The 23973-nt window shown below is 36.0% G+C and overlaps 1 protein-coding gene across 4 annotated transcripts in view; it reads left to right on the forward strand.

The window, feature by feature from the left end:
* The window catches only part of LOC149572937 (protein PIGMENT DEFECTIVE 338, chloroplastic-like), a 199628-nt gene that overhangs the window by 76823 nt on the left and 98832 nt on the right, over positions 1-23973 (forward strand). For 3 of the 4 annotated variants that reach the window (XM_089814056.1, XM_089814053.1, XM_089814055.1), the window contains exon 7: positions 20567-20692. The exons of the other annotated variant lie outside the window; for it this stretch is intronic. In XM_089814056.1, the coding sequence (XP_089670182.1) occupies positions 20567-20692 (126 nt within the window). The remainder of the gene's footprint in view (positions 1-20566; positions 20693-23973) is intronic. 4 annotated transcript variants of the gene reach the window in all.

Genomic DNA, 23973 nt, shown 5'->3' on the forward strand with positions numbered 1-23973 from the left:
TTTGAATATCAATTGGAGCAGGATTGCTATGCGTAACCTTAGCCATTAACTGCTCAAATTGTGCTAAAGAGTTATCCATCATTGTCGTGGATGAAACTGTCATATAGGGGATAGTCATAGAGTATGCGTTAAACACACTCTCAAAACTTTGATATTGGTCCATTGACAGGATTGTAGGAGCGGTTGATGAGATCGGCATAGCTTGTGTTATGAACACTAAATCCTTAGCAGGAGGTGCCTGTTCTGCGGTGAATGCATCCATGACTAAATCCAATGGTGATTAAGTGACTTGTTTGACACAAGAGCAGTGTCAAGACTTGCAATGACAATTGACGTGTCCGTAGAAGGAGGTGCTATAGGAGTAGACTTCTTTGGCTGTGGTGGTAGCTCATCATCACTAAAATTGATCTGAATCTTTTGAGGTTCCATCATCTTTACCCCAAGTAACCTCCTCATAACCTTACCTATTTTGATGGTAAGCTTTGGAATGGATTTGAGTCTCTGAGGCAAAGGTAATTGTGCCATCTTTACCTTTGCCCTTGATTTCAGACCTCAAATCATACGAATAGAGTCAAAGTCCTTCCTTGGCTTGATTTTGATGCATTTAAGGCCCCTTCGCTTCAACCAGATGTTGGTATTAGCAAGAATGGATAGGAAACGGTCCTAGATCGAAGTACTCTCTTTAGCTGACCATGTTAGAGGCAAAATGTGAGAGTTCTCCGCATGATGTTTTGTGTAAGTTGGATCAAGAATATCATCATCATCTTCAACTCCAGTAGGGATCTCTACAAGGTTGAAGTGATTTGCTTGATGGTCAACTGAGAGTGTTCCATCCTTCAGATGCCCACCTCTGTGCACAAATCAATCCAATTGTCCTCTAGACGATGAGCATGAATAAATAGCCTCCTTATTTCATCATTTAGGCCCCATCAGTCAAAGAAAATCCTTGGCATGAACTTCTTCAAGGTGATCCTCTGGAGTTAAAATTCCATGTTCTTTTATTTGGGTGTAGTGTCCAAAGAATAACCACCATTTTTCAAAGGATTTTTTGAGGAATTCCTTGCCCCCAGTCTATGCAAAGTAGACTGATATGATTGCATCGCCATGATCCGCCTTACTAATCTATCAAAATGATCTTGCCAGTAGGATACTGTGGGAGCGTGTATGGTACGCCTTTGACATACCAACTCACATGTATGGGAAGTTAGGGAACTGTAGAAATAGGAAGCTACATTCATTCACTTTGGTCCATGCTTCATCAAACACACGCTTCTTTGGGAGTTATTTATTGAAAAGGCACATGTAATGCCCATAGAAGGCATCCTGTACCCTCCTATAATGCATCTAGCTGGCCCTAGAAGGAAGCTGATCATAATATTCCCAAATTGGTGCCGACATTTAGTCTCGCTTTAGTTAATCCATGGAAAGAGCCCAAGGAAGCAACAATATACACCAAGTAGGAATTCATGTAAAATATCCCAGTGGTAGTGACTTAGGACAATTGCTAACAAAGGATATCAGTGATCATTTCTCCCCAAAGGATCTTTTGCTTGTTTTGGATAATGAGAGAAATGTACTTGTACATCCCTGATTCAAAGATATTGGACACTTTGATACCATGGATGCAACTAAGCAGTGTGATGAGATCATTAATTTCCTCTTTGAAATTCATGCGGTGTACTACCTTTGGCCTTTTGACAAGATTTGAAATCTTACTGATCAACTAGTTATCATTCACACAGTTGATGCAATAAGCGATATCATTGTTCCATCTACCCAAAGCCTTTTGTTTTGAAATGTTAGTGACCAATAGAGCAGGATGAACTCAAAAGATTCTATCAATAGTCTCTAGATCTAGAGTAATGATAGTATTTCCATCTTGATCTTTAATGGTTTTTGATGGAAGATCAAAATTCCTGGCGCCAGCGTGTACAAACTTTGATTCATGGGCAACCAAGGGGAAAGTGGAGACTAGATGGATGTGTCATCAATATCCACATGTGAGATATGAGTGTCTTTGATATCCTCATAGTATGAGGTAACTTGTGAAGGAGGTATAGAATTGTGGTACTGATCATACTGGTACTTCATCTTTTTCTTTTCTTTACCTTTATTTGGTACAATCTCCTATGACATAGCAATGTTTTTTGCACACATAACAATGACATGAAAATTCCAAAATGTGAGAGCATCTTCAAGGGATGGATTCATTGCACGTTTGTTGATGCACAAGTGCGAGTTTTGGGATTTTTGCACAAAGAGTATAGTTGGAAACTTTAGGACAACAAAAGGATGTATGCGTTTGAGTTCAAAATGGATACTTGTATGGTAGAAAACCCCAAAAAGGGGTTTTTGGAAGGTGATTGCATATGTGGACAGCAAGCTTTATGAGTGAAAGATGAAGGGTATGGTGTCTACTGTTGAGGGAGAAGGATCGATGCAATTGTATTAGCACTACCTATATGGTATGTGTTTTTCAAAGGCAACAATCTTCCTCTTATATATATTGTGAATGAGACATGGAGAGTCGTGTCCCTTCATGGGACATGTTTGTTCATTATTATGTAATTAATATTATGATAATTTTAATCATAGTTCTATAAATATATAATTTTCATGAACCATTATTATATTAATTTCTCTTCAATAGTTTAGTCTCATAGGTTTATTCAACTGAAACTACCAAAAATCAACACTCTCTCTTAGCTAGGGAGGACAAACACAAGATTATCTCAACATAAAAATCACAAATGACAAGTTTTAAAAATATCTTTCATCAAAAGATATCCACCATTTAGACATCATCTCATGATATCAAGAGTAATGCCCTCAAAATATCAAGTCACATGATATTCACCAAGTACTCAAAAATGTCCATAGATAATGAATCCTCAATAATACTTACCATAGAAATATTCATGGTTTGTTTAAAGAATTTAATCCGCCATGCAATATATAATCTATCATGATTTGTTGCAGACATCATAAGATGTGCATCACATTAGAAAGCCATGGTTTGTTTAAGGAACTTAATCCACCATGCAAGTTATCATCTATCATGATCTTCTTAGACATCATAAGACGTCCATCACAATAGAAGGCTATGCTTTGTTTAAGGAACTCAATCCACCATGCAAGTTATAATCTATCATGATCTTCTTAGACATCATAAGATGCCCCTCATAGTAGAAGATTAAGATATTGAACAATCGTCACCTTCCAAAAACTTTTACAAATATAAGTGATATTCATTTGGAAGTCGTCACTTCCTCATGATGTACACGGGGACATGCCCATCAAAATTATGCAGTGAAACACATGGATTCTTAGAGTCCCCTTGAATATCAATCTTTCGAGCTCTTCATTCAATGTTACCTCTGTTAGAATCTCTCTAAATTTGATAGCAATCTTTCTTTTCTTGCAAGAATATCCTTGGAAAAGAAGAATGCAAAAAGCTCTAATAGTACATATAGAAGTACAAATAAGAATGTTAACATTAATTAGGATGTTAGTAATTTAACTCATGCCTATTACTAACAACAACATAAATGAATATAACATAACTCTTCATTTTATATGTTCAATTATAAGAATGGGATAATGTAATACTTTAAACAAATAATATATAGTAACAAATATTAATCAAAATATAATCATGCTTTGATTTTACCATTTTATATTCTATGGTGGATCACCTCATATGAAATCTGCAACATTTAATCATTGCTCAATTGGTAGCGGGTCCCTTTGTGCCCACATGGCATGCACGATCCGTCGATGAGGGGTCTTTCTTTAAATACCCCTTATTCACAATTCGTGGTCTGCATCACTTCCTATATCTTTCCCATGTCATTTCCTACGTGTAAAGTCTTTCAAATGCTTTAAATGCTTTACATTGTCTTTCTTACTATTTTAACAGGTCGGACCAATAAAAGGGTTGGCCTATTTTATCTATCAAGTTTTTGCCTGTGTCCCTTATGCTCGAGAGTTACATGGATGCTACGTAAATTGGCGTGAATCAATTATCAGCCTAACTTCTAGCACTTGCAGAAACTATTTCAACAAATCTTTTCTGTGTATATGCTACAATCATGATGTGCCAAAGATCATGTTTCCTCTATTATCATTGTCTATGAATAAATTTTTTGAAACCTTGAGTATCAGCGTGAGCATGAGTTTTATAAGCTTTGACATCTGCAACCATTTGAATTTGTGAACCTCAAAAGGAATTCACCTAACAATCTAATCCACACTTCAATTGGCGAGCCTCGTAAGTCACCAATGATAATATAGCCGACTAGATCACCATGTTTAACTTGCCCAAGGTGGGGCCTTGCGGTGCTTCCACTGTCGATGTGGCATTACATACTATGTACCACATAGCAAGGGATTTAGTGGGTTTATCCTTCAACCCACTACGTTGTACATATATTCATTCCTTGGTCATGTTATTTTTGTGCCATGTGTCTTATGCCATATGTACTCGCAGGGCACCTAATTTTCTTGTGCGCTCTTTCCTTATTTTTATAATGTTCTCCTGCTTAGTCGTTTTAGTGCCAATACATTAGCTTGGTTTTGACCTTCTACATCATTTGTTTGAGTTGTCAATCACGATGGCGTACTTCTAACAATCTATTGGCCGTTGCCTTCTTTGGAGCTTGGTATTGGGTTTCTGAGTCACGAACTACTAGTTGTCCTTTGGTTGGCAGTGAAATGATTATAACTACTTGTGCACCATACTTCCAATCCTATGTGTGCCTTGTATGAATTTCTCCACTACGTTTGTAGAACATCAGATGAAATTGTAGTTGCCGACCACACCTGTAATCTACGGGCCTGAAGAGTCTTCACTAATTCCATTATAGATGTCCACCTTTATATGCAATATTCAAGCGCGGCTCTGATAACATGTTGAGGGAGAAGGATCGCTGCATATGTATTAGCAGGCTTGTACAGTATGTGCTTTCCAAAGGCAGCAATCTTTCTCATATATACATTGTGAATGAGACACGGAGAGACATACATGTTTATTCATTATTACTTAATTAATATAATGATAATTTAAATTATAGTTATATATATAATTTTCATGAATCATTATTATATTAATTTCTCTTCAATAGTTTAGTCTCATAGGTTTATTTGACTGAAGCTACCAAACATCAACATCTACTTATAATGAAATGTTACATTTTCATCATAAGTGAGCCGGCAAGCAATTACCATCATGAATTTTAAGTCATATGGCAGTAGTATAATAAGTGTGGATAAGGTATGTGTAAAGGATGAGAAATGTGTTTTTGGTGCAAAAGCATGTTGCACAATGGACTTGCTTTCCTTGGCAAATTCAATCAAAGAATGGGGTTTTCAATTTTGACTGCATATGCAAGCAAGACGAAGCACTTGCATATGCAACTTTAGAGAAATTGAGGCGGAAGATAAAAGGAGCATATCATTATTTAAAACATGTGCAAATCTGAAAATGAAATGATTTGCAACAGTAATAAGAACAAAAATATATACATCAAAGCCTTATGAAAAACACAAGATTTGTTACATGTTTCCAACAAAAGCAAGAGAAGAAGTCTCTTCAAATCTTTGAGCAAAATCTGAAGCAAATCCAAGAGATTTTTGGGTTTAGAAAAGATTGCAACAAAAGGACTTTTATAGACTTTGAATCTTGATTCAATCCTCTTGAAATGAATGCATTTTGGAGTCAAGATTCGTTGTTTGCCAAGTGTTGAATGATGGAGTATCAAATGCACAAGAATAGCATCCATATTGACCAAATAAATACATATGCAATGACAACCAAAAATGGCACTTTGGGCATTAAATGCAACTTGTAATGAATGGTAAACAAGCTGAAAACATGATTTAATACCCTAGAACCCACTTTGGATGCAAAACATGGAGATTTGATGAAGCAAAATGATAAAAAATTGGGCATTTTTGGGCAAAAATGTGCCCTAGGCTGGCTATTTGGAGGGGAAAATACATTCAAAACAATGTGTATGTCGTCCCAAAATTGCCACCCAGTTGTTTCAACTCCACACAACAAGGAGCAAAAACGTAATTTTTAGGGTGAATATATTACAAAGTAATTGGTAAAATACTTGCTTGATATTAACAAAGACCGAATAATTGAAAAAATGAAACGATGTTTCCTTAGGAAATGATCGTAAAGAATAGAAACATTCTATTCTAGGTTATAGAAAACTAACAGTTCTCTACATGCTAACTAAATATTAGAAACATTCTAATATTTACAATAGATAGCTATTAACTAATAATAGAAGCTATCTATTATCGTAATACCCTCCCTTAATGGTTAATCTATCCACAATACCAAGCTGTCCTCTGAATTTGAGAAACTTATCAGGACCAAGAGGCTTGGTGAGAATATCAAAAGTCTGATCTAATGTAGAAACATGCATCAAGTCTATTGTTCTATCTTCAACCAATTGTCATATGTAGTGACTGTTGTTCATTTTTCACACATGTTCAAATGAAGGAAAATACATGCTTATTACTTTCAAGTAATTTTCAGAAATGCATCAAAGAAAAGTATTTTATTCATTTTGAAATAATGTTCAATATTTGCATGATGGAGCAAATCATGACAGAAATTAAATGCTGAAAGTAAATTTCTCCCACACATTTGACTGTGAGAGTAGTCCCTATGTATTGATATACACCTATACTATTCTGAAATCAGTAACGTAAAAGAGGAGAAAAGGGAGAAAAAGGTCATGGGCACCGGTGAAGTGGCTTCCATGTGCATCCACCGTCTTGCTTTCCCGGATCTCGCTCTTCCCATGCTTCCAATCCCTGCATCCATAAAAGAGAATGGGTTAGATCCAATGGATCTAAGCAATATTGATAGCTCACTTTATCTCACTTTCATCATCCTACACGCTATTCATCTCAGTAAAATACAGACATACATCAGCACATAGAGAGATCAATCACAGAAAAAGATAAGACAGGCGTAGCAGATAGAATTGATATGCCTATAAATAACAATAAATGAAACATTAAAGGGACGAACTTTCAAAGTTTTAAAACCTTTTGTTTCACCCATACAGCAAGAATGAAAGCTACAACAAGAGGTCTTCAAAAAAAACAAACAAAAGATAACCATTTTCAGCCAGTACAAAGAATGTGTCATATAGTTCAGGATGTACAATGCACGACCACAAGATAAACAAGGGATAAAATATTCTGAAATGGGAAGAATGCGAGATGCTATAGGATACTGACAAGAAGGGTTTCTACAAGAGAAAGGTCAATATTGCATTTTGTTTCATCCATTGAATCTAATCTTTCGGTTTACAGATAAAAGAGTGAAATTGAGAACTCAGTGTTTAGCAAGCTACCAGCATAGGTGCATAGTTGTCAGCATTTTATGAATATAATACAGGGCTGAAAGTATGGTGTGAAAAATATTGACAGCTACAAAGTTATGTATTCATATAGAGGCTACAACACATAGAATACAAACAAAAGAAAGGAGATCAGCTGAAAGAAGTGGAATGCTGAAATGAATAGAAGCTGCAAAATAAGCAGAGAAAACCCTCACATTAAAAATATGACGTGTGACAAATTCCATCAAAGAGCCAGTAACAGAGAAATCTAGTATTGTGTCAACTTTCAGCAAAGTAAGCATTATTTACAACAGCTTTTGCAAAGATTTGGACAAAAAATTCATATACAGCAAAGAGATGAGAACATCAAATCTGCTAAAAGAAACCTTCATAAATTTTGTTCAAACATCAACACAAAGTTAACACAATTGGAGTATCACAGTCATCTACAGGTTTGTTGTCAATAGCTTATCGAAAATTTTATATATAGGAAAATGCATGGACTACTTTCAGCAGATAAGACCTCATGAAAAGAATATGTCATCATAGCTTCCACCAAAAAATTAAATAACAGATGAGCCTAGTGTTATGGTGACTGTCAGCAAAATAAGCATTATGTGTAACAATTTTGCAAAGATCTGAACAAGAAAGATGTGTATACAGCAGGAACCCTTATAAGAAATTTAAGTAGATCCAAAAATGGCACCCAGTTATTACAAAATGGCTTCTAATTTAAAACTTGTATGGATAAAAGCAACACAGCATGGAGCCAAGACAATGGAATGTCAAACAAATAGAAAATACTCATAATAGATCATAGATTTGAGGTATATTATACACATGCTGTCAAGGAGAAGTATGGAAGAAGCTTATAGCATAAGAAAACCCTTATGGCGATTTCAAAGAAGGAAGAAAGCTACCACAGTGAAGATAAAAGAAGAAGCAACCAACTGTAATCAACACTCGGCATATACCCATAAAGTAAGGAAAATCGAAAGAAATAAGCATGGAGGAGATTACTTACAGCTGGCCATGTTTTTCTTATGCTTAAGGTGAGGTTAGCAGCGTTCGGAGAAAAACCCACAGGAGGAAAGGAACTAGTTCAGTTTTTCATGCCATAACAACCACGGCTACAACAAAGCCCTTTATTTCATACCAAATGCGTATCTCCAGCCATGCCACCAGCAAGGAAAGTGAAGCAACTTCAATACTCAGCAAAAGGAGAGACGTCATCAAAAGGAATGTGGAGTCAGCTGTAGAAAATGACTACCTAACACCAGTCGGCACCCTTGGAAAAACTTCATTTTCTCATACCAAGATCTGAATGCTTCATGGCGGATAAGGGTTTCTTTTAACCCTAACATATGTTCTGCTCATTCCCGTGAGTTTCAAATGAGAAAATAAACTCGCAATCTTTCCTTGTAACCTTTCCTCAATTACATTTTAGAAAATTTCGGGTCCATGTAAGATGGAGTGTGATATGGAGTCGTTTCTCTTTTAGTTAAGATAGTGGGATAGACTTATAATATAATGTCTATATGTTATTTTAATTATTATTAAATTGCATTGCATTAAATATTGTAATATTATTTGTCTTTAGTTGATAATTTATAAATCAACTAATAGATAATGATAAATTTTGAATGCAATTTAATAATAATGCCAAATAAAAGGGTGAACTCACTTTTGTCTTGCACTTTTATTTTTTATTTTTTAATTGCATAGAATTAAATTGTAATTATTATTAAGTATTGATATTCTTCAAATCAATTATTTAATAATAACCTTCATGCAATTAAAAGAGAATGGAATCAACAAGTCAAAGAGTCAAAACGAGTTAAAGGAGGAGTTGGCATTTTTAAATGCCAAATTTCAAGGGGCAGCTTCAGTTAATATTTTTAGAGGCCCAGTTCAGACTGAAGACTTCAGAGTGCATTATGGAGTGATTTGTGGCGGTTTGGGAGTCTTTTTGAGACTTTTCTTATGCATGGTTGGTGGAACTTCAGTTCGGGATATTTTGAGCATGTTTTTGGAGTTTTCAGAGGTTCTTAATAACGAGTTAACTCATTATTTCGACCCAATTCTCCTATTTTGAGACAGTTGTATTGTTGATATATAATCCTCTTATTTTGTGACGAAGGGGTTCAGATTTTGGGAGAGGATGCTTGTGTGATTTTGTCCTTAGTGCCTTTTTCTCCATTATTCTGATGTAGATGTACTGTTTTTGGGGCCTTTGATTGAAATAAAGTTTTCATTGGAACCAATTTTGGAGTTGACAGATTTAGTTGTGTGCGTTAAGGTGATTGATGTTATTCAAATTGTGTTTTAATAATAGGCCTTTCTGAATGATGTCTTATCTTGTACCTTCTTTATCTAAATATCTGTTCATAGGTTTTGAGTTGTGTTTTCATTATTGATATGTTCGATTGTGATCAAATTCCTTTCGTATATTTTCAAGTTCATAAACCTTCTCTTAAATTATTGATATGAATTAGCGGATCTTCAAACAAGGTTTCTTGTGATTGTCTTGTCAAATCTTTCATTATGTCTTAGGTATAGCAGTGCTTTGTGTTATCAATCTAGGTGTATCACCTTATTTCTTTAAGTTTTCCGTGTTTAAGGTTATCTTTTTACCCTTTTCCATCTAAATTTTTCATTTCTCCATTAGTACAAGTAAGGTCTAAGATATATCATACAGGAACTAGCCTAGAATCCGGAGGTTCAGCCAAGTTATAAGTTACCCACAACTTTTGGCTGATCCCATGTTTCTCCAAAATCGCTGCGAGTTTTAAGACTTAAGGCAAATTTTTAGGTTGCAGATTTTGGAGATAACAGTGACAATGAACATCCACATGATTGGTTCGTTCATGGAAGGCTGGATTCCGTGCTAATTTGATAATGCCTTCGTTATCAACAATCAAAGTGATCGGTCTTGCTGGTGACACTTGCATATCCCCAAGCATCTGATGAAGCCAAACAACTTCACATCCTGCCTTAACAGTTCCTTTGTATTTAGCCTTTGTGGAGGAGAGAGAAATTGCTTGTTGTTTCTTACTAGTCCATGTGATGACACCCGATCCCAAACTGGACACATATCCAAAAGTTGACTTTTTGTTGTCAGCACAGCCTGCCCAATTTGAACCTGCGAACCCATTGAATCTAGGATTAGAACTTCGAGAGTAAAGAAGTCCATAATCTATAATGCCCTTTACATAATGAAGTACATGCTTTGCTGCCATCCAATGGTCACCCTTGGGCGCTATTATAAAGTGTGAGATGTAGCTTACTGCGAAGTTGATATCATGCCTAGTAGCTATTAGTTGCCTAAATGTAGTACCATCAATAGGAGGAGAACTAGACTTGGTTGATAACTTGAGACCTTTCTCCATGGGTGTAGATGCAGGTTTGCAATCCTGGATACGAAATTTGTCTAACAAAGCCTTGGCATATTTTGATTGAGAGATGAATATACTAGAAGACTGTTGCGAAACCTCAACACCTAGGCAACATGAGCACAAGGTGACTCATATGAAAAATCTGGCATAAATTTTGTTTGATTCCCTGAATAAAAAATGCCAAACTGTTAGCGATGATCAAATCATCCACATAAATAATTAGAAGGATAATGTCACTGTCAGTAGTCTTGATGTACAAATTTGAGAGAGACTAAAGAATTCCTATGGAAGCTTTGATCACTAAGATACTAATCAATTTTCATGTACCATGCCTAAGGGGTCTGCTTCAAGCTATAGAGCTTTCACTAATTTGAGAACTTGATGTTCTTTACTGGTAACCACAAAACCAAGAGGTTGTGTCATGTAGACCTGTTTGTGGAGATTACCATTTTAGAAAGCACTTTTGACATCCATCTGATGGACCTTCTAGCCAAACTGTGCTGCCATGGCTAGGACTAATTTGGTTGTGCTCACCTTTGTAGTAGGAGCAAAGGTTTGCTCATAATCAATGCCCTGACGCTGACAAAAGCCCTTTGCAACTTAACGAGCTTTGTACTTATCCAAACTACCATCAGATTCATATTTAATTTTGTAACCCATTTGTAGCCTGTGGGTTTCTTCCCTAGTGGAAGATAAAAAAGGACTCAGGTGTTATTCTTCTATAGGCTTCGATGCTCAGATGTCATGGCTTGTTCCCACTTTAGAATTCCTTTAGCCTCATAATATGTTTGAGGTACAAACACACTGTAAATATTGACCATAAGAGCAAAATTAATTGACTCTATAGGTTTTCTCTTTTTCCGAGCAATTTTCCCATCAATGAGATCACCATCTCAAAGATCAACAAGTGTCTTAGCACACCACTTAGGCCAGAGAGGAGAATGACCAACATTAGGATTAAGAGATTCTCTATGATCAAGTTCCTCATCAGAAGAATAGATATCAAACTCAAGTGAAGCATCTACAAATCTGAATGATCTTCCAGGAGAAGCTGGAGGTGTATGTACAGGGATCATTGGTATAACTGGAGTTGTAGGAGCTGCTGGAACCCTCCCACAGGTAGACCTAATGGACTCCTAAATTCCAAATGACAAGCCTTCAGAGGTTGGTCTGCTAGATCAGGAACAAGAGAAACAGGCATGAATGGTCCTTGTTGCTCATCAAAGACTACATCACAACTGTACAAGAGACAAGATGTCTTAGTGTTGATCAAGTGGTAGGATTTGTGAAGACTATTGTATCCAACAAGCATGAGATCTTGACTCTTGGCATCCAACTTCGTGTGTGACACATTAGGGATCCAAACAAAACAAGAGAGCCAAAAACCTTCAGGCGACTGATTTTGGGCTTGCGACTTGACCAGGCCTCTTTCAGAATCTTATCTTTGACCGTGTCTATCGGTGATTGGTTCAAAAGATAACCTGAGTGTTAATTGCTTCTGCCTAAAACTTCTTCGGAACATGTTTGTGTTCGAGCATAGAGCAAGTCATCTCGGTGATTGTTTTGTTCTGACGTTCAACTACATTGTTCTGTTGTGGTGTGTGGGGTGTGGTTAACTAGCGTTTGATGCCATAAGTATCCAAGAAGCTAAAGAATTCATTAGAACAAAATTCCCCCCCCATTGTTTGACCTGAGAGTAATAATAGATTTCCTAGACTCTATTTCAACTAAAGGCTTAAACTTCTGAAATACAGTAAATGCATTTGATTTCTTTTTAACAAAATACACCCATATTTTTTTACTTGAATCATCAACAAACAATAGAAAATACCTGGACCCAAGAACAGGAGTGGCCATAGGGCTGTAGATATCGGCATGAACAAGCAAAAGTACCTGAGAAGCTCACCATGAATCACCATTGGTAAAAGGTGCGTGATGTTGCTTCCTAGCCTAACATGCATCACCAACTCCAAGCTGCTGAGTTTGAATCTCTGGCAAATCGAGGACAAGCTCTTCTTGAGCAAGCTGAGAGAGATACTGCATATTTAAGTGCCCATATTGCTAATATTGAAGTGTGCTAATAGAAGACCGTCGAGCAGCCATAGCTAAGTCCTGAGAATCACCAAAATCAATAAGTCGGAAAAGACCGTGATCCCCCAAACCCACTACAACAATAGATTGAGTCGTGCTATCAATGATGGTACACTGGTGTGAACTGAAGGTGACATCCAACTATGGAGAGTGTCACAACAATTGACTCACTTAGAGAAGATTTAGTTCCATCCTTGGAATGTAGTACACATTGAGGAAAATGAAATTCCTCGTAGCAGACTGAATCTGAATGTTGCCTTTGTTGACATTAATGTACTCTTCTCCGATAGTAGAAATAACAAAATCTGAATAAAGCCGGTAGTCAGTGAACTAGTCTCTGTGGTGGGTGAAATGACGAGAGGCACTTGAATTAATATACTAGGCAGACAACTTCACATGATCTACAGGTCTTTTAGCTATGAAGGCCTAAAAGGAAGATTCCGTCAACTCAATGTGCTCTATACTGTTCTCTTTGGGTTGACAACTAAGCATTTTCGACATTCAACCTTCATGTGACCATACTTGTGGCAATAGTTGCATTGAATATTCTTTTTCTTGGAGCCTTCTAAAGTTGGAGTAGAGGACTTCTGCTGAGAAGGCTGCTGAGACTTGCCTTTATCCTTCTGAAAGGATTTAACCGCAAAGGCTTAATCTGTGGAGGTGGAGTTGGAATTGCTATCGAACTGTTGTTTCCACCGATCTTGTTGAGGCAGAAGTGTGTAGAGATTTGTGAACTTCAGATCAACACCATTAGAAATGATGTTGAGTCTTGATAAAATGCTCGTAGGACTTGGGCAAATTGTTGAGGGTTATGACCACAATGTCCTCTTCCTCCGCCTTGCATCCAATGGCAGGCAATTGATCACGGATTTCCTGAATCATATTCAGGTGTTCCTAGAGCGATTTTCATTCATCCATGATAACAAAAAACAGAATGTTCTTAAGAAAGAAGGCTCTGCTTTTGTCTGATGTCTCATGAAGTTTCTTCAGATGCTCCCAGATCTCACCAATTGTTTTACTGGATGGAATTTGTGGGAGTTGATCATTAGCTACGGATCATTTGAGAAGCATCACCGCCTCCCGATTAATTAGATCCCGTGTATTCTAATCAATGCCAGTTGCAGTCGGACGCTTTGTAACACCTAGAACAATTTGATCAATATTCTAGTATTGAGAATTGCTAGTATCCGTTGCTTCCATGTGCTATAATTTCGACCATTGAATTTTGAATTGCCCTCGAGTAGAATATTAGTTAGAGATGCCATAGCATGTTTTTCAATGAAAAATGTGAAAATCTGTGAAGGCAAGTACTTTGAGGCAAGAAAACGGAAGACCCAAAAAAATTGAAGTGGTACCTAGAAGAGAGCTCAAAAACCCCAGAAAGAATGTTGTCGATTTTTGGATTTGCAGGCTTGCAAATCGAGGCACCCAGAAAAATTAGACGACAACACAGTTGAGCTCTCAAAAAACCCATTAAAAATTGGAAATTAGAAAAAATTTCGAGCCAAAAAATTAGGGTGTTTGAACAAAACCCTAGTTGGCAGCCATGGAAGGGAAAAATTTGCAGAAAGAGCCACTGATGGAACTCTAAAATTTTGGCAAATTTTAGAGTTCCAGGCACCATGGCAAAGAGAACATCTTCAGATTTTCCCCACTACTTATATTCAAACAATATGGTTTGAAACATAAAAGTCATGATCAGGAGAACTTGAGAGGCAGGAAACACACTAAGAGATGTAACGTAGCAAAGCTTATTGGCACCACATGAGCTGACAACAATTCAAGAAGATGTTAATAAAGAAATTCATATAACAGAGATGAAACTAAGTTCTATTTCGCTAATGGCCTAGACACCAAGGAAATCAAATCAGATATACAACAGGATCAATCTTTAGATAGCTTTTCTAAATCTTAAAATAGCTCTTCGTTCTCAGTTAGATAGGTTACCTATCATAGATGAAGGAAAATAAATTATATTTGTCGTCTATTGAGGAATGACAATATAACTTTACCATGTCAAGGCTTTGTGGTGTATATTATGATTTCATACAATAATTGCCGCTGAAGATAATTCATAATCGATGCTCATTCAATCATCGCATTAAGTCTGTAGTTTATCTGAAAACACTCATTGATGATGGAATTTCTTCCTTGCATGACTTTGAAGGTTGACAACTATCCCACTTGTGAGGAGCTTTGCTATCGGGTTGGTGGTGTGGACAATCCTTGTAGGTCGTTGGGAGTTTGTAGGACAAACAAGAATGAAATAGGATCAATGTTGGAAAAAGAAGGTTTTTTTAGAAAGAACACAAGAAGAAAATGCAGCCCAGACTATTTGCCCGTGTTGATGCTATATTGTTATCGAAAGAACAATTAGATATTCATAGAACTCATACCCAACGCACATACCTAACACAGATATAGAGATGACAAGGAACGATGCAAATAATAGGAGTATTGAAAGAAATCGTTTTTAAAGGAAAAGCGTGTATGCAGAAGGATATATTCATCGTGAGACTAAATACAACAAACATATGGTATGATTAAGCATATTCATCATTGGCAATCACTACTAAAGATATGAATTTAGTCTCCAGCAGTCACCATAAAGGCTGTGAAAGATACAGAGCAATCGGGCCCATACGAGAGAAAGACTCTACTAATAAAAAATGGCCACAAAGTGCCCACATCCATGAATAGACTGTTGTTTTTCATTAGTGCAATTTAATGAAGGGTCAAAATGATTATCAAGCCCATAGTGGTCAAAGTCGAAGAAAACTAAATGACGTGTTGAGAGCTCTAGGCAGTCTTCTCATTCTAAAGCAACACATAATTACGAAGGCAAACAAATTATACCCCGATGCCTCACTTTGCAAATTGAATTATTGCTAGTAAATTCTTAGTTTGCATAAGGATTAGTTTTTTATGAAAAGACACGTCAATTGAAATATAGTTGTGTATCTCTCACTCATATAAATAAGAGATGTAGTCGAAGACAAAAAGACACATTCTAAAAACATTCACATTCAGCAAAAAGCATTTTATATCTACTTGTATGGAGGAATAAGGGCTCAATATGGCTTTGTAATATGAATTCAATTTTTTTTTAATAATAAAATAAAATATCTTTTGTTTATTTTTAAATAGAATGGAGATTTAAAGTGCAGATGAATTGTCCTTTGTAATTATTTTTTGGAATTCTGTATACAATTTAAATGTCGGATAAGTGGACATGGTCATTTAGCATTTTAAATTCTATCATCATAGATATAGTGAAATATATAATTGTTTCCGTATTCGTGTCCACTTTGTCTTCCTACTAGAGGAGTTAAAATTCAATTTGGACTAATTTAAGATTGCATAATATTTGGTCCATCACATCTTGATTATTTAATTGTTGGCAGTTCAAGTGCATAAGAACTTTATAAAGTTGTATGTGGAAATTCATTGAAGTTGACTCTATTGCCCGAATGAGCAGAGGCATTGGTCTTTCTATTATTGAAGTCAGAAAATCTATAACTTCCTTCCTACAAGCATCAAATTTATTATTATTCAATTATACGAAACATCCAACCATTATTCAATATTCAGTTTCAGTTTCATCGAGTTCAAGGACCTTGCCAGCCGGAGAACTCCAAAGCTTAAATTCACTTTAGAAAAGCTCTGAACCAAGTGATCAAGTTTGAGGAGAAGGTCTACCCGCCTAGGTGTAGCCGAGCCTGAAGTGCAGGGGAATCAAGGTGATTCTCGTTCATTGGCCAGAACTGATTGCAGAATATCAGACAAGTGGCAGGCTCGTGGATTTCCAATCTGCGGTTTTGGGAACCAACAAGTAGTACTTACCCAAATATAGCCACTTGAACCAAGCTCATTGCTGTCTTGAAATATAGTTTCAAAGGTACCCCTCGACCCTCTTATTCACTATCTTTGTCTACTCATCCGTCTGAGGATTGTAACTAGTATTGGGAGCCACTTGTGTCCCCACAAGTCTCAATAATTCTTGCCAAAATATGCTAAGAAACTTGTCCCTATTACTGACAATCGTCTTCGGAAGACCATGCAATCTAAAAACCTCTCTAAAAAACAATGTTGCTACTAGAGAGGCTGTCTAATCGGTTGCTATTGCCAAAAAGTGAACATATTTTGTCAACCTATCAACCACCACAAATATGCTATCCTTGCCTTGCACCTTTTGTACTTGTGATGAAGTCTGTGGATATACTCTCCCTTTTATGCTCAGGAATTGACAAAGGTGCAATAAACCAACAATATACACATGCTCAAACTTGTTCTGCTGACAAGTCAAGCACCCTCTAACATGATTGAGAATGTCATCCTTAAGACCCTTCCAAGATATTCTCTCCTAATGTTCCTATAAGGCATAGAGTACCTATGATGACTTGCTATCAGATTATCATGCACTCCCTGGAAAATTTGCTCCTTAAGTTTGGATTCAGGAACTAAATAAATTGTGTTTTTGTAATAGATGATATCAACAATCACCCTGTATCTGACATTCTGAATTTGACCATCCATGACATCATATGCAAATGTGTTCTTGGAATACTCAACTAATAGTTGAGATTTCCAATCAGCTGAAATCTTTGACATAATACAACAAGTAGCCCTAGTTGGTCTCTTGGAATATGCATCAGCTACTACATTATTCTTCCCCTTAACATATTCAATGTCAAAGTTATAAGCTTGAACCTTGCTGATCCACTACTGTTGTCTCTCATTCAGTTTCTTCTGTGCTAAGTAAAAGCACCAACTATTGTGATCCATCCTTACCACAAAGCATCCACCCACCACAAAGCATCCACCCACTAAATATTGTCTGAATTTAGCTAGAGCATGCATGATGGCTAACATCTTTGTCGTAGGTGTAATAAAACTTCTCATGATCCTTTAGCTTCTTTCTCTCATAAGCAATAGGATGCCTATCCTACATAAGTACTGATCCTATCTCATCATCAAAGGCGTCACACTCCAAAACAAACAGTCTAGTGAAATCTGGTAATGATAACACTAGGCATGTACCCATTGCTTGCTTGACCTTATCAAATATCACCTCCACACCCTCTGACCATCTAAAAGCACCTTTTTTGGTGAGATTAGTAAGAGGTGTTGCAAATTGGTAAAATGCCTTAACAAATCTCCTGTAGTGAGAACACAAACCAAAGAATCCTCTCAAATCTGAAACATTCCTCATTGGTGGCCAATCTAGCATAGCTTGTATCTTCTTGATGAACCTTGACCCCATTGGTCCCAATAACATGCCCAAGGTATAAGATCTCTGTCAAACCAACCTCGCATCTTGACTCTTTAGAAAATAATGAATGCTGCTCCATACTACTCAAAACCTCATCCAAATGTTGTAAGTGTTCCTCCCATCTCCGTTGAATATCAGAATATCATCAAAGCATACCATCACAAAGTTACACAACTATTTATTAAATATGTGGTTCATACATGACTGGAATGTAGCAAGTGTGTCGGCGAGTCAAAAGACATGATCAAAAACTAATAGTATCTATAGTAACATCTAAAATTGTCTTATGCACATCCTCCTCACGGACCCAAATCTGATGGTATCTTGAACAAAGATCAATCTTCAAAAAGTAAATAGCCCCATGCAACTCATCCAATAACTCATCTATGTGAGGAATGAGATACCTATTCTTGATGGTCCTCTTATTCAGAGTCCTGTAATTAATGCCATCTGCAGAGTCTTGTCTTTCTTTTTGACCAAAACTATGGATGAAGAAAACTCTCTGAGGCTCACTCAATTTGCTCATAATGTCTAGGGTGCTGATATGGTGTAGTGATGACAGGCTTCACATCATCCTCCAATTCTATTACACGCTCAAACCCATGGTCAAGATGTATTCCCGAGGGAATTTCGCCAAAAATAACCTTCGTGCTTATTTAGCACTAAAAGAATATCACCTTGATGCTACTATCCCACATTTGAATTGGATTTAGTGGAGACAAAGCAATGAGCTACCCACTCTATATCACTATGTCTCAATATAGACCATCCTATGAGTTGAGATGACCTTGGGAACTTTGTTAGTCATGGATCCAAGAATAATCTGCTGGTCTCCTCTCATAAATTCATTCTACTTCTGGTCATGATCAATGGTGTACTTGCCAAGAGTCTGGAGCCACTGTAGACTTAGAATAACATCCATCCCTCCTAACTCGATCACTTAAAAATCTGTAGTCAATGTGTGACTTCCTAGCTGAATATTAAGCTATGGGACTATCCTAACACAGTCAAGTAGATCTTCACCAACCACCTTAACATCAAAATCGGGAATTACTTTCACTTAGAACTTTCTTTTTGCCTCTATGGAGGTAGTAATGAAATTATGTGTAGCTCTTGTTTCCACTAAGCAAACCATTTGCTACTCTTTTACTTCTCTCTTCAAGTGGATAAGATTGCTGGTAGGCAGTTGTGAGAGGGTGGCAACTGTAGGAAGCTGATTTGAAACATGTCCCTCAACTGACTCTACTTGGGGCTCCTTGTGATTGTTTTCCTCTTTGCTGTAAGCAGATTTCTTACTCTAATTTCCATCATCCGTGACCACCTCAATATATGAATCTTGCCTCTTCCAAGGCATCTATGATCTGGGTCCAAGGTTCTTTGCATGTCAAGCACAAGTTTTTCCTTCTTAGTTCATTCTTGGACTCAACATATGTTTTGCATTCATAAACTCTAAAATGCTCATAAAAATGTCATTCCGCCCAATACAATGATCACTTTGCTCTCTTCACTCCCTTTTCTCATTTTCTCTAAAAAGGCTTTTTGAAGGGAATATCACCCCAAACCCTCACTTCTGGCCCACACGCCTTCGATGTTGGGTTTTTCTCACATCTACATACCTTGTGCAGCTTATAATTGCTGCCCCTCAAACCCACTAGGATCTCCACTCCCAAACATCCACTAGTTAGTGGAATCTCTTGTCATATAAGAAATTATCACAATGAGAGGGTCTAGGAGTGGAGAAAAGAATCAAGAACTTAGACAACTAAAATTATTGCTATTACATGCCAATTGATAAAGATAAATACCAAATATGTAAGTGTGAATTAGCATTTAGTATTTACCTTTATCATCACCATTCTGACATTTGGCATTGATTAATGATGAAGTATCATATTATCAGATGTATTTAATTTTACAAGCTTGTATACACACACACACACACACATACATATTAAATATATATGTGTGTGCGCTCGTGCACGTGTGTGTACACATACCAAACCCAAGTGTTCAAGAGCAAAAAAGAATTGCTTGTATCCATGTGCCAGGTCCTTGTACTTGTACCCATACTGGTAACTTAGTAAAATATTATTATAAGGTGCACAATACTAATGCTGACCATCTACATCCATAATTGGGCATTAGATAATGATATATCAAAATATTTAATTTTTATTTTATGGGCATGCTTGGGGGCTCACTATGGGTTTGTCCGTTTTGGTGATTATATTTATTAGATATTGATCAAAGATGTTGTGGATTTATATTCAAATTATTCAAATGAGTATAAACTATTGCCATCAGACTCAGCACGCTAATTCACTTTAGATGAGTGCCACTAAGAACTGCTATGCAGTCTTTGATATAAGGTCTTTTCTTTCATCTTAGATATCCTGCCATATGCTTTGATATTTCTTCTAACTAGTATCTGGACTTTGCAGTGGATTGCTTCACATTACAAATATTTCTAGTGTTCGAGTTCAATCTGTTAAGAAGATGTTTTCAGTGGGTGAAAAGATCAAAGTCATTGTGATACATTCTGTGTCTCCTAATAAAATTTCCTTCAGGTAACTTTTTAAGTTTCTGAATACAGTAGTAAACTATAAGTGGAGAGGAATCTTAGTTTCTTTTTTATAGTACGAGACAGATGAAAATTGAATTCTAATAAAAGTACAGCATTTGTGGAGATTATTGATAACCTGTATTGTTGCAAGCAAAGTATCTGTTTATGATTATTTCTTTGTTCCATAAATTTTATGGCTTTTTCACCAATAGTAAATGTTCAAGAACAGGTTACATGGTAATGATGTTTTTTCTTAATTTGCTGTGATGTTATAAAAATAATGACTCAATCATGATAAAAATTGCATGATAATATAATATTAAAAGCTATATTTGTGATATGTGCCTTCAAACACTTCCATAGGTTTTTTAAACTTTCTAGAAACTGAAAAACAAACTATGGACCTGTATTGGCCATCTCCTCAAGGTTCAGTGTGTGTTGAGTGCCATTCCTACTATTGAATGGCATAATTATCTGATTACTTGTATGTGCCTCACAGTTAAACCCAACAGTTTGGGAAGCTTTAAAAGAAGCAACCTATGGATTTGAGCTGACTTTCCTTATATTGACATTAATTTTATAAATTAACAAAGGGGTAAAGTGTTAAGGTTGTATCTTCTGTCAGATTGATTTTGACATGAGATACCTTATTGATGGTAAATCATCTTTAAGATAATTATCTTATATATTATATATTTAATATAATATAAATTATATATATTATACATTATACATTATTATATAAATGAAGGCTTATAAATATGAGAGGAGACATGTCCCATGATAAGACATGTCTCTACGATTAAACAACACCAGTTAACATATTAATATAATAGTAATATAAATAATCATATATGTAATTCATCTTAAGCATATATGTAATTTTATAAATATTATATTATTATATAATAATATATTCCATATATGGTTAACACATTAAAATTACATATATGCTTAAGATGAGTTACATATATGATTATTTATATTACTATTATATTAATATGTTAACTGGTGTTGTTTAATCGTAGAGACATGTCTTATCATGAGACATGTCTCCTTTCATATTTATAAGCCTTCATTTGCATTTGGAACACAATAAATAAAAATGACATTATTAGTACATTTGCAGCAATCCTAGAAAATCAACATGGTAGTAGAGCAATGTTCTTTCCTAGGACTAGTGATAAATAAAGAGAATAGTATAAATTAAAATGAGGGTAACTGCAGTCCATCTCAGAATTCTCCTACGAGTTACGATGAACTGCCAGTTATATAATTAAATGCAAATTACTAGCATGGTGATCTGTGTGATGAATCCAAGTTCCAGATATTTTGATGCTGAATGTAGTCGCTAAGGAATAAGAATCTAATGAGAAAATAGGACAAAAACCGGCGAGTCTAATTATTTCTGAAACTCCTTACAATCCAAAGGCTCCCACATGTATATTTTGTTGCAGAATGAACAAATCGAAGATATTTAGTGCACAAATGAGGAAGATACATGCAATGATGAAGGGCATCATCAAGTTCGAGTCAACTTCACTGGGAAATGAAACTAGTGATTGATGGTGTCATTGAATCTGGATAGACAAACCGATTATACAACACAATGATGAAAGGAGTTTACTGGTCAGCAGTCTAGGTCATCCAGTGGTCAATGATCTGCTATCTTGATAGGGAAGTTGGCATCCAAAAGTGTTGCAGACCTAGTTATCATGACTGTGTGATAGGAAACATCATCGTATTAGAAGAAAACATTCATCCCAGCACTTACGAATGCATATCCAAGTAAGCACGTGGAAAAGCACAGTCAACGAGCTAAACATGTCATTCAAACTGTTCAGAATTGGTTTCAGATGGGGGTAAAGGAACATAGATCAGCGTATCTAAAATGTCTCTCAACATTAGATACTGATTTAATAAAGAGGGCAATTAGTTGCTAACAGATACAAACTAGATAAATCGCTGATTTTTATATGCTTAAATAATGAACCAATTGGTTTTGAAGGGACATGATAATGAGAAGAGTTGGTTGAGAGCAAATTGCACATCAGTTATAGTTGTTTTGAAACAAGATAAAATATTACTGATATCTTGAAACTAAAGTAGTCAACATGTAAGAGGATCTTATCCAGCAATATTTAAAAGAGAGATATAATACCATCAAGCAATTGGAGGTAGTGAAAAGTATTTTGATCATGAGTGGACAAGGGGATAAGAGGGAGGGATTCTTGTCTATAAACTATCATTGTAGAAGTTGTATTGATAGAAGACTCATTGTTCTTATGTTTTGTTCATGACCAATTGTGCATTCATCATTGTTCATTTACGGGAGACACTTCCTTTGTATTTTATGTCTATCATTATCACCGCCTACTAAGCACGATATGGATTACTATATTAGATGATTAGGCATTATATGTGCAGATTACAAAAGAATTTTAAACATAAATTTCTGGTTGAGCCATCTCATGTGCCATGGGAGCAAAGAGGACCCATCCCATGCATAAATTAATAAGAAAATAATGAGCGACATACACAATAAATCAAGGTTGGTCGAATATGAAGGTGACAAAGATAAGAGAAAATCAGTATAAGTTAGTCTACCATAAAGGTGAAGTGTAAATATAAAGGAGTGATTGAATTTGAAAAGTCACAAACTTTGTGTGAAAAGAGGAATTCAATTTGAAATCCATGTTATATCATACAAGGTGGACATTAAGAGGAAGGGTGCTAATAAAAAAGGCAACAACTCACATAATCACCACATTTGAAATGAATTTATAAGTATTTAATATGTCACTCACGATAAGAGAGTAAAGAATATGAAGTCATGAAGGGCCACCAAAATGAAACTTGAAATTAGAGGAGGTCAAACAAGTGAGGTATGTTATGTAAAGCTAACTTGTTTTATTAATACGAAATTTGTTTTTAAAACGAGTTTATTATATAACTTTTCTTATATATATATAGAAGATGGAATATATGCTTGTATATTTCAATTAGACATTTATCTAAACTATTCTTTCTCTTATTTTTGTATTTCTATACATACTATATGAGATATGTGCCTTGATCTTTTCTTCCGAGAATGTTATTGTAGGAAGAGGGAGATTGAGATTCAGAGAGAGCCTGACATGTTATTAGAGACAACCTTGAAAGAGAGGGAGAAGACTGAGGATGTTATTTAGTTAACCTTCAATAAACTGGTCTTATTGATTAAGAGGTAGTAAACAATGTCGTGATGGATTTTCTAGTGTTGATAGCATAATTTTAGTGATAAGT

This window comes from Cupressus sempervirens, chromosome 2 (assembly GCF_028749045.1).
Source record: "Cupressus sempervirens isolate cs-2001-9-10 chromosome 2, ASM2874904v1, whole genome shotgun sequence".
Classification (NCBI taxonomy): domain Eukaryota; kingdom Viridiplantae; phylum Streptophyta; class Pinopsida; order Cupressales; family Cupressaceae; genus Cupressus; species Cupressus sempervirens.